At 58.7% G+C, this 11,042-nt stretch overlaps 1 protein-coding gene across 1 annotated transcript; it reads right to left on the bottom strand.

Moving 5' to 3' along the window:
* Positions 1–2,414: 2,414 nt before the first annotated feature.
* On the bottom strand, positions 2,415–9,615 carry IGBP1 (immunoglobulin binding protein 1). The gene is made up of 6 exons (XM_066640016.1): positions 9,430–9,615; positions 7,926–8,252; positions 5,486–5,681; positions 4,628–4,707; positions 4,427–4,539; positions 2,415–2,916 (listed from the first exon to the last, which is right to left on the bottom strand). The coding sequence occupies exons 1-6, from the start codon at positions 9,612–9,614 to the stop codon at positions 2,768–2,770; spliced, it is 1,050 nt and encodes a 349-aa protein (XP_066496113.1). The 5' UTR covers position 9,615; the 3' UTR covers positions 2,415–2,767.
* Between the last annotated feature and the right edge of the window lie 1,427 nt (positions 9,616–11,042).

Genomic DNA, 11,042 nt, shown 5'->3' with positions numbered 1-11,042 from the left:
TCCTGGAGGTGCCTGAGCCTACATGAGCAAAGGGGCAGTCGAGCAGCTGCAAACCATTAGGTTCTACTCCCCCTCCCCTGAGTGACTCCCAGGCCTTCTAAGGAGTTGGCCAGAAGGGATGTATTCAGGAGTGAGCTCTTTGTCCAGCCTAGTGGGATGCAGAAGCCCCCCCCCAATAACTGAATCTGCTCCTGCCACCATGGCTGCACCGCTAAGTGCTAAGCACCCAGCTGATGCTGGAGAAGCTACATCCTCTCCACCAGGCCAGTAGCACAGGAGATGAGGCAAAGGGTTGACTGAGACCGAGGTGCTGCATCAGGGCAGGCAGCACTGCACCTGGTGGACCAGGGCTCTGACTTGGGAGGGGGAGCTCCCTGTGCGGTGGCGCCTGACTCTGTCCATGGTGCTCAAGTGTCGATAAGGATATGCGTTAAAAATTGGTCACTTGTGTTTAATAAAGTGGCCTAACTTAAACCCAAATGCAGTCTGGTGTCTTCATGGGGGGGGGGGGGTGCAAGGGTAAACAGAATGCTAGGTGCAGGGGAGTGGCAGTGAGATGCAGTATCTTGTAATCTGGCTCCCTGAGGCATCTGGTGGATGGCTGTGAGATACAGGAAGCTGGATGAGATGGGCCTGGGCCTGAAGCAGCAGGACTCTTATGTTCTTATGACTGGGTTCCTTGCCACTCTTGGGCATTGGCACCCTGCTGCTGTGCCCAACCAGGGACAGTTCCCCTGGACACCTGTGCCAGAAAGTGGGTCACAAGATCCCCCAACCAGAGACAGAAAGTCCCTTGCACACCACACAGCTGCGTGGCCCTTCCTGTGTGGACTTCTGTTCGCTCCTGCAGAATACAAGATCCTGCCTTGGCCAGGCAAGTGATGGCCGGTCTGTTGTGAGCGAGTCCCTCATTCAGTTCCAGGCACCTGTGGTAGCTTGGCTGGGAGGGGCCAAGAAAAAGCCCAGCCTGCCTGCCTAGAGGTCGGGTCAGTCTGGCGAGTGGAGGCAGCCCCTCCCCTCAGGAAGACTTTGCAACCTGACCTGCCTGCCTGAGAGGGAGGCGCTTCCCCCGATGCCAAGGACTGACCCTGCCGTGGAGATTCCAGTGGAGAAGGAAGAGGACCTGTTCATACTCTGTCCTTCCCGTGCATGATTTTATATGTCCCAATCATGGCCCCTCAGATGCCTCTTTCTAAGCTGGAGCCCCAAAAGCCGCAGCCTTTCCTCATAAGGAAGGTGCCCCAGTCCAGTCATCTTAGCCGCTCTCCTTTTCCATTTCCACGCTGTCCTTTTTGAGACGCAGTGACCAGAACTGGACACAATACTCCAGGTGTGGCCTTACCAGCGATTTGAAAAACAGCATTATAATATTAGTCGTCTTATTCTCAATACCTTTGCAAATGATCCCAAACATAGAATTGGCCTTCTTCGCCGCCGCAGTACATTGGGGCGACTTTCATGGAGCTGTCCACAAGCACCTCAAGATCTCTCTCCTGATCTGTCACAGGCAGCTCAGAACCCAATAGCCTATATATAAAATTTTGATTTGTTTTGCATTACAAATGGGCATTACTTTGCATTTACTACATTGAAACGCATCTGTCATTTTGCTGCCCATTCTCCCAGTTTGGGCAGATCCTTCAGCTGACAGTGGGCTCCTTAGCTGACTAGGGGGCTGAGGCTCAGTTCCCAGACAGGCTCTTGCAAGGGGCTCTTGCGGAACCTTCTCCTGCTGGCTTTTTAACATCCCTAACTTGTTAGCCCCTCACAGCTTGGTGCTCCCTCCCAGGCCCACTCTCCCCAGCACCACCTTCCCTGCTGGCCCAGGAGGACAAGAAGCCGGCAGCAGCTAGAGCACACAAGAGCAGGCATCATGCTGGACTGTCCTGGGGATGAGGCAGCAGGCAAGAAGTGGAGGCATGCGGGGCGCTGCGTGTTCCTGAGGTCCCCATCTGCCTGCACGTTTCAAAAACACACGTGTGCTCCACACCCGGCTTATTCTCTGTACCCAACAACAGGGGGGGCATTTGCTCTTCTCCCGGAGGCTTATGTGGCTGGTTCAGGGCCAGTGCTGGGGGCTGGCCAGTTTGGGGACTGGACAAGGGTCACATCTGGCTGAACTGACCCTTCACTCCCAGCAGTAGTGGCGCTGCCCAGTGCACCCTCCAAGGTGATGGGGGGGCCTCATAGAAATGAAGGGAGGAAGCTGCCTACAAATTGGCCCCACTGGCACCCCTTGCCTTCGCCCATCCATCTCCCTTGGTGGAAGTCATTCCCACAAGCCCCCCAAGGTGGGCCCCCAACACCTCAGGCCCCAGAGCAGGTTGACACCCCTTCCACTGGTCAAGCTGGGCTGCTCACATTCCTTTGTTCTGAACACAAGACAGGACAGAGAGGGACGACAGCCAATGGAATGAGCTGGCAAAGACATTTTATTTTTTAAGAAAATAAGGAAAAAACAAGAATAAGTTACAGTAGCCAACAGGACCTTCCTGAACAACACCCCCCTGTCAGCTTCTTGTCATGTTCAGGGAAGGGGGATCTGGGGAGCTCTGAACGCAACCCTTCAATAAGGCCTCCTTTCGACAAAGCGTTTGCCAACTCAGGATTCATGGCACACACAGGAGTAGTCTGACATTTAACACAACCCACGACAAACCTCGCCTTGTTCACCCCTCAGAGCACAAGTGGGAGAGAGCCTGCTCTTGCCCAGTATGCACTGTTCAACCCCTCCCACAGAAGAGCGCCAAGCCCCGGGTGGGGGAGGTCAACCCATGTTCTTCCGGTTCCCGTAGCCTCGCGGGTGCGTGTCCTTCCAGTCGTCCCATTCGCGGGCCTTCCGGGTGGCCTCTTCGCTGTCCTCCCCAGCCTCCACCTTCTCATCCGCCTGCTCCTTCTGTTGTTCCTCCACAGTTGCTACAGGCCAAGAGTGAGAGGAAAAAGAGTCAGCTCAAAGAACACCCATTCAGGCATTTCCAGTCACACTGAAGTTTTCTTCGCCCTGGGGGATCACAACCAGTTCCCTGAGCAAAACCTTTTGTCTTCCTTGGGACTCGCTCAAGGGGATGCACATCTGAGAAGGGCACAACGCCAGAATGGACTAGAGGACCTCCAACCTCTCTCCAGCTCCCGCATTCCCACCAGAGGACCCAACACTCTGAGAAACACATACTGCCTGGAGAACCCGACCCAGGATTGCCACAGAAGAGCATATCAGTGGCCCTCCGTTCCAAAGAATCTCTCAGAAATTTCACATAGTGAGCAGAGGGGCCTTGTATCCACAGTTTCACTTAACTACAAATGAGGGACCCCCTGCCCCCCTGGAGGTGAGGGCAGCTGAGTTCCCCTCACCTCCAGAGGTTATTCTGAGCCTTGCAGAGTCCACACACAGCTGCCTGTGGCTTCTGCAAGGCTCAGAATGGCAGTTTAGGTAAAAAAAGGCAATTCAGGTTTTTTGTAAAACCGGATGTAAAGTTTTTATGCCTTTAAAAGGTGTCAGGAGATATGGGGAGAATGGGGGGCACTCCTGGAGGGCACCTCCATTGCGAGATTCTCTTCTCCACAGACTCACTGCAGTCCATGCCTGCGCACCTTGCAGAACTGACACAGGACCAGGACCATCAAGCCTACAGTCCCCTCACTGTTGCTTGCTCTGGGTCCTCAGGATGCTCTACTCCACACATGGGAAGGAAGAGGCCTTGAGCTGCCGCCTCTGGGTACGGACAGCGGAGTCCAGAGCACTGCCCACCCATCTGCTCTGCAGAAGAGACTCCTCCTCGCTGGGACTTGGCCAAAGAACCCCACAGGTAAAAGCTGTGCTCTGACAGGCCTGGAGTTGCCTTCAGCACCAGAGGGGAACAGCAGAAGGCAGCATGAAGGGCCTGGCCTGGCCAGGTACAGCAGGTAAGGAGGGGCCTGCCCCACAGCGCAGGACTTGCTCCACCCAGCGCCTGTGTGCCTGAGGGTCGAGGCATCAGTTGCAGAAAACTAGACAAGGGGGGACCTGGGCCCAGCTTCATGCCAGTTGCTGCCTGAGCTTGTGTGGGGAAAGCAGCCGGCAACTAGCTCACCCAGTTCTCTGAGCAGGCAGGCAGGGCAGAAATCCATCTAGACCCACCACGGATTCCACTGGTGGCCTGTCAGGTGCTTGGAGGCAGCCAATGCCTATCAGGTCACTCCCTGAAACCACCAATCAGAAGTCTCCTGCCTCTGGGCATTCAGCCCTAGGTGATCAAAGTGGGTACTTGAGCCCACCCAGATCTGCTGCTGCCACTCATAGAAAGTAAACAACCGGGAGACGCGGCGCACACAGAGGACGTGCCAGCATCCAGCCAGGAAACAGCCGCACCCGACTCAGTTGCCATTTGCCAAGAGCCACTGAGCCCCCCCACCAAGCAAACACACACCCCTGCCATCCTGCAAATACCTGTGTGTCTCTGGGGAATACCCTGGTCAGGCAGGATTCCTTGCTTCTGGTGCTGCTCGTACCAGTCGTCCACCGTCATGGTCGCCAGGCTTGGGTAGCCAGCCCCAAACACCCTACAAAGAGAAAGTCAGGTCTGCCCAGTGCTGCCACTTTACTACCCCGCACACCACATGAGCACAGCCACACTTAGCAATGCCATACTTGGCCTGGGCAGCATCCCGGGTCAGGATGAAGGGCTTCATTGGAGGCCTGGTCGGATGAAGCTGGCGGCGACCCGGACCCTGCAAGGACAAGAGGAAGAGTACAGCGTCTTCTAGTGCCTGTTAGGGCTCACACACCACCAAAACCAGGAGATGGGCTTCTGGGCACCAGGATTCTGGCAGCCTCACAGTCCCCTTCTCCTCAACCCAATGCTGGGTTGTCTTCACAGCCAACATCCACCTGTTCCCAGCAAGCACCATCTCCTGAGGTTGCCAAACCTTCTCCACCCAGGAGACCACCAGGTTTCTCACATGTACACTTCTCCTGGCCAAGCCCGAAAAACGGAACATCCACCACTTCCCTTAACAGAACCCAGGCAACTGCCCCAGAGCACCAGGTGCTCTTCTTGGCTTTGTGCCCAAGAGACAATGTCTCAGGGTTGCTTTCACCGAAGAGTTAGAGAAGGAAAAGGGACGTGGAGGGCCAGTAACCTGCTCAAGGCCACCCAGAGGCCAGAGGCCAGAGTCTGCCAGCCTGGCCACAGCACAGAGCAAGCAGCACCACCGGTCTACAGCCTGAGTCACAAGAACGGGGGAACCTGTTTCTTGGAACGCAGCACACTGAGCCTGCAAGCGGTGGGGGACTCTACTTGGTGCTGTTCCGCTCAGAAGGGCAAACTCCTCAACCACCCACCTGCGCACACAGAGCACCAGCCACATTCCCAGCCCAGCACTCCCCTGGCTGGCTCAGTTACTACATGTGGAGACCACCCAAAGACAAAGCCCACCACCTGCAGCCCCAAGTTGTCCTCCCAGACCTGGTGCCAATGCCAGCTGCACAGAATCCTGCCAGGCCCACCTTCTTCAGGGCATCGCGCCGGTTGAGGATGGCCATTTCCTGGTCAATGCTCTCAATCTCTTCCAGGCTGGTGCCAATCCACTTCTTGATCTGCAGCAAGTAAAACTCCCGCGTCTGCTCCTCCTCGGCCTGGCCGCTGTCCATGGTGGCTTTCAGGGCAGCCAGCCTGTTCTCTATCTCCTTCTTTTGCTTGTATCTGTTTTGCGGGAGAGAGCCAGAGTCGCTGCAGGACACGGAGGAAGCCCCTCTCACCACTTCCTTCCCCCCTCCAGGCCAGCTGGCAAGAGCCTGGCACAGAGAGCAGCCCAGCCACAGCATTCCCAGGCTGTCCAGCTACTCTGCTCCATTCTGACTTCCAGGATATCTTTGCCTGGCCTGTCTCCGTACAGCCTTTCAGCAGCAGAATTTGGCTCTGACAGCTGAAATGTTGCCACAGCCCAGTGGAACCAGTGCTGGTCCCAATGCTGCTGTCGGCTTGGCAAGCTTCCTGACAGACCCCCGTGGGGCCCTCAAGTGGCCTAGAATGATGCTTCTCACACATTTAGTACTAGGACTCACTTTTTAGAATGAGAATTGGTCAGGACCCACCAGAAATAATGTCATGATCAGAAGTGACATCATCAAGCAGGAAAAGTTTTTAACAATCCTAGGCTGCTATCCTGCCCATACTTACCCAGGAGTAAGTCCCGTTTACTATCATTGTTAAAAGCATACAAACAGTCTGTTGAAAGTACAGATGTGTAACGTTTCCCCAAGAGCAGTCATGTACCACGGTAGCATCGAGACTAATATGTTAAAAATAAAATTTTGAAATGCCTGGGGACCACCTGAGATTGGCTTGTGACCCACTAAGAAACACTGCTCCAGACCAGAGCAAGAGGCAGGGAATGGTTCATTTGGCAGCACACTGGGTTCTGGTCCTACTTCCCCACTAGCCAGGTCATCCTGCCTGCTTGCAGACTGGGGGAGTTCATGGCTTGGGCACTTTTCCCCCACCCCAAAGCCAACGACTGCACAAGGTGACCTGACCTGCCATCCAGGGATGGTGGGGAGAGTCTGTCCCCTGCATTCCTAAATGTAAGAACAGCTTATTCAGAAACTACCTTTCAGTTCCTTCTGCCCTGTCTCTGAGTGCGAGCATCTTCCTGTCCACATTTTCTTTCAACAAACCTTTCCTGTATTTACAAGGGCGCTGAGAGTTCTTGGTTTTTCTGTTGGAGCCAAAGGCCCAGTGTACGCATGCGGGAGCAGAGGGCAGCTGGGACCCCCTTGTTGGGGGGGGAGGCAGAGGGCAGCAGCAGAGCCTAACAAATACACATCTGAAACAGCCTGCAGGGCATGGGGTGAGGGACAGCTGCCAACACCACTTGGGCAAGAGGAGCCACTGACTCTGGCCTATCCACAGGGACAACTTCCCAGGCCCCCTTCTCGGATGTCTGGCCAGGACCCGCCTTTCCTGGCTTTTGTGAAAAAGTGTTGTTTGGTTTTACTCATAAACACCTACCAGCTGCCATGCTACTCCCGTATACAGCAGACAGAAATGGCAGCGCAAGCAGGGCCAGCAACATGGCAGTGCCAATGCTCAACTGCCCATGACTAGCTTTCCACCCCCCCCCCCATGGGGATGGCTGTCACAGAGGCTCTGCATGCACCTCAGTGAAGCCCTGCCTTCACCACTCAGCAGTGCTGGGGGTGGAATGGCGATATAATAGGAGTAGGTGCTCCTTCCCCATGTGATGCCAAGGGAGTGGCAGCTGCATGCCTCTCCACTTGCTTGACACACAGTCCATCCCTGTGTTGTGGGGGGGGGGGGCTGCCACTTTCAAGAGAAACATGTTACGTTTCCCTTGCCATTAACTGGCATGCTGGAAAGAAGCAGCTGTTCCTCTGCTGGTTACAGTGTAGGGCACAGACCGGGTGGGGCCTGCCAGGGCGACCTGCACACACACCTCTCCTTGCAATGTGGAGAAAGCAGCTCATGTACCCTCCTGGTGCCAGCCTGCAGCTGCACACATTATTATTATTATTATTATTATTATTATTATTATTATTATTAACAGTATTTATATACCGCTTTTCAACAAAAAGTTCCCAAAGCGGTTTACAGAGAAAAATCAAATAACTAATGGCTCCCTGTCCCAAAAGGGCTCACAATCTAAAAAGATGCAAAAGAATACCAGCAGACAGCCACTAGAACAGACACTGCTGGGGTGAGGAGGGCCAGTTACTCTCCCTCTGCTAAATCAAAGAGGAGCACCCACTTGAAAAAGTACCTCTTCTCCAGTTAGCACTGAGATGGGCAGCCCAGCGACCCTAGAGTCAGGGACCAGAATCTGCAGCAGGCAGGTTGCCTGCATTCATGCCACTGGCCTGTAAACCCCAAACTGCCTTTAGGGCCATGTGTTTGACCCAACCCCAGTCCCCCGGCTGACCCACCCACCTCTCGATCTTGTTCTGCCGGTTCTGGGCCATGGCCAGAAGCGCCGCCTGCTCCGAGTGCGTGCTCTCCACGGAGGACCCGCCGGCCTCACCCTCCTCCTCCTGGGGTTGGGCCCGGCGTGGTTCCGGCGGCAGCTGGAAGCGGCCCAGCCCATAGTCCCGGCAGACGGTCAGGAAGCTCAGGAAGGAGGCGCGGGCGCGCTCCAGACGCTCCAGCCGCTCCTCGCACTTGCCGGTGCTCAGCTTCAGCAGCATGGCAGCCAGGAGGGCCGGCACCAGCATGAAGCGCAGGTCTGCAGAGGGCACCTCCTCCAGGTCCTCACCGCGGCTGTGAGACGGAGGGGGAGAGAGCGTGAGAACAGCGGAGCAGCCCCAAGAGCAGGGTCAGGCCGAGGGCCGCCCAGCAGGCCTGTAGCCAGGACTCCAGAGGTGGGGCGATTGTTTTTCAGGGTGGCAACTATGTTGGGATCTATACCGGTGGGCAAAATGAAGTGTGGAGAAACATCAAAGACCCCAAACTCCCCAAATCTCATAAAGAGAAAATACTTTGGGGGTCTTTGGAAGACGCATCAGCATCTGTGGAGCAACTAACACTGATCTGCACAGAACGGATGCAGCTCTGGCTGCAGAGCGAAGCGTGTTTGTCTACGCAGAAACAGCCTGCGACACGTTCTTCCGTTCTGCACAGCAGCGCAATCCACAGGCCGTGTCCCTGCAGCGGCAAGACCCTCACTGTGGCGCAGGCAGCATTGATCGCACTGAAGGCCCTTCGCTTGCTGGCGACACGCCGCTGGTGCACCGACTGCCTCACGCAAACCCACGTGCTCCACGCGAAGGCAGGAGGAGCGATGCGCAAGCGGAACAGGCGCAGCACCGGGACACGCTCCGCACAGCTGGAGCCGCCCAGCGGCGAGTCCTCCTCAGCGCCTGCGCCTGGGCCGAGCACTGCCTGCAGAGCCGGGCGGGCAGACGGGCTCCTTGCCTGCCTGGACACGGAGCAGGGCCGAGCGCATGCCGGGTGGTGCCGCACGAGGGGCCTGCTGGCTGGGCCTGGAGAGGGTCGAGAAGGGGGCCCGGAAGTCTCCTGGCCACAAAGCCTGCTGGGAGCCGGAGGCAGCCACTGGCAAGCGGGCGGCCGGGCCGCAGCGCGCACTGCTCAGCCCTGCCGGTGCTCCTCGGCCTGCAGAGGGCGCGGGCGCTGCAGGGGGCTTTGGGCGCCTTCCGTCCGGGGAGCCTCAAGCAACGGCGCAGGGCTCGGCAGTCCTCGAGGCCCCCACCGCTCCCGTGGCAGGGAGTTCCGCGGGCCGGCCGGCCGGCCGGCCGGGCGGGGAGTGGCGCCTGTCCTGGGCGCTCCCGGGCCGCGTCTCTGCGCCCCCCTCGCCCGGGCCGCTGCCCGGCCCAGCGCGGACATTCCCCGTCGCAGCCTCCGCCGCCCCGCGCCCAGTGGCGGGGAGTCCCGCAGGCAGGCAGGCAGGCAGGCAGGGAGGGAGGCGCCCCGCCCGCACCTGAAGAGCTGCAGCTCGGCGGCGGCCCGGGCGGCGCGCTCGAGCAGGCGGACGCCGCGCTGCACCTTGCGCTGCACGGCGACCCCGGAGGGCTCCGCGCCCGCCTCCGCCTCCTCCAGCAGGCGCCAGCCGCCCTCCAGCAGCTCCGCCGGCCGCAGCGCGCGCTCCTCCGCCTCCTCCGCCATCGCCGCCGGAAGCGCGTCGGGAGGGCAGCCGGCGCGCCGGAAGTGCGGAGGCGCCGCCCGAGGCCCCGCCCTCCGCCCGCCTGCAGCGCGGGGCCGGGCCGGCGCTGCGCCGGGCCCTCGCTGGGGCTCCGCCTGGAGGGCGCCTGGGCAGGACCGGGGCGCGGGGGCAGGCAGAGGAAGTTCTGCGCGGGCGCGGGCGGGTCTGCGGAACTCCCTGCCACCGGACGCGCGAGGCACGGGGCGTTTCTGGAGGAAAGTCCGTCGCGGCACGAGCCCCGCGTGCCTGCAGCCTCCCGGGCCAGGCCTGCCGTGCTGGCGCCCTGGCCTTTGGGGGCCGCTGAGAGGAGGCTGGCCCGGACCCCGCGGGGCTGTTCCCGCGCCCGGTCCGAGGCAGGCACACAGCCCCGCGGCACTCCCGTCCCCCGTGCTGGCTGCTCAGCCCCCTCCCGGACGAGCCGGGCTCCTGCTGAGAGGCTCCCGGCCCAGGCTGCGTCCACAGGGCACCGGTCCTGCCTCGAAGGTCAGCTGTTCGTCCAGAGCCCTGGGCAGCCTGCCGCTGCGCTCACAGCTGCCCCCGGGGTGCTCGTCCTCACATGCGTGTTTCTGCACCGTCCGCTGGCACTTCCTGCACACCACGTGGCAGCACCAGTGGCACTTGCAGTGGCACCGCTCCTCCACGCTCTCCGTGCAGGTGTTGCAGCCAGGCCCACAGCCCGCAGAAGTCTTGTGCATTGCCTCCGTGAGAGGAGTCCTGCCGAGGAGGCACAGAAGAGGCAGCACCGCTGGCTCTGCCACAAGCAAGGGCTCACCACCAATGTAGCCTGTAGCGCTTTCTCTCCACTGAACCCAGAGCAGCACAGCCGACTCCTTCCAGGCACAGGCTGACCAAGGAGGGTGAACTGTTCTCTGACAGCACACTGGGGAGAGTGAGGAAGGGCCCCCTTCCCTGCTGCAGGGTCAAAGGAGGCAACTGGGCTCCCCCAGTGGACCCCCTGCAGACTCTGCTGCTGTGGCCATTTATGGGTGTGTTACCTTTAGTAGTTTAGTGCTATTTGTGGGCAGGACGTCTACGTCAAGAAGGCAACCAGTCTGGCCCCTGCTTTCCAAGGCATGCAGGGTCTTCTCTGCAGTGGCTTTCTGCATAATCATACAGGCTCCTTACCAACCTTGCAGGCAGGAGGCCACAGCGCCTTCTTCTGGCCTAATGCTGATGACCGACTGGGCTGCACTTCAAAGCACTCAGCAGTATACTGGTGATGGAACATCCTCTTTTCACCCTCTTTGGAGGCGCAGAATAAGAGCTCAGGGTAGCATCTGCCCTTTTCTCTCCCTACTAGTACTGAGGAGAGGGGGAGGTTCCCAGGGGCGCGTGCCCAGCAGTGATGCAGGTGCGGTGCAGCAGCATCTGGACTTGCAGGAGATTGATGT

Source organism: Tiliqua scincoides, chromosome 12 (genome assembly GCF_035046505.1).
Source record: "Tiliqua scincoides isolate rTilSci1 chromosome 12, rTilSci1.hap2, whole genome shotgun sequence".
Lineage (NCBI taxonomy): Eukaryota > Metazoa > Chordata > Lepidosauria > Squamata > Scincidae > Tiliqua > Tiliqua scincoides.
This window is presented reverse-complemented; position numbering and strand designations above follow the sequence as displayed.

Excerpts from the sequence above, each read along its gene's own strand:
- IGBP1 (XM_066640016.1), bottom strand. The coding sequence starts at position 9,614 with ATGGCGGAGGAGGCGGAGGAGCGCGCGCTGCGGCCGGCGGAGCTGCTG. Across the intron at positions 5,682-7,925 it reads CGGCAGAACAAGATCGAGAG|ATACAAGCAAAAGAAGGAGA; the intron begins GTGGGTGGGTCA and ends CCCGCAAAACAG. Across the intron at positions 4,540-4,627 it reads CGGGATGCTGCCCAGGCCAA|GGTGTTTGGGGCTGGCTACC; the intron begins GTATGGCATTGC and ends TTCTCTTTGTAG.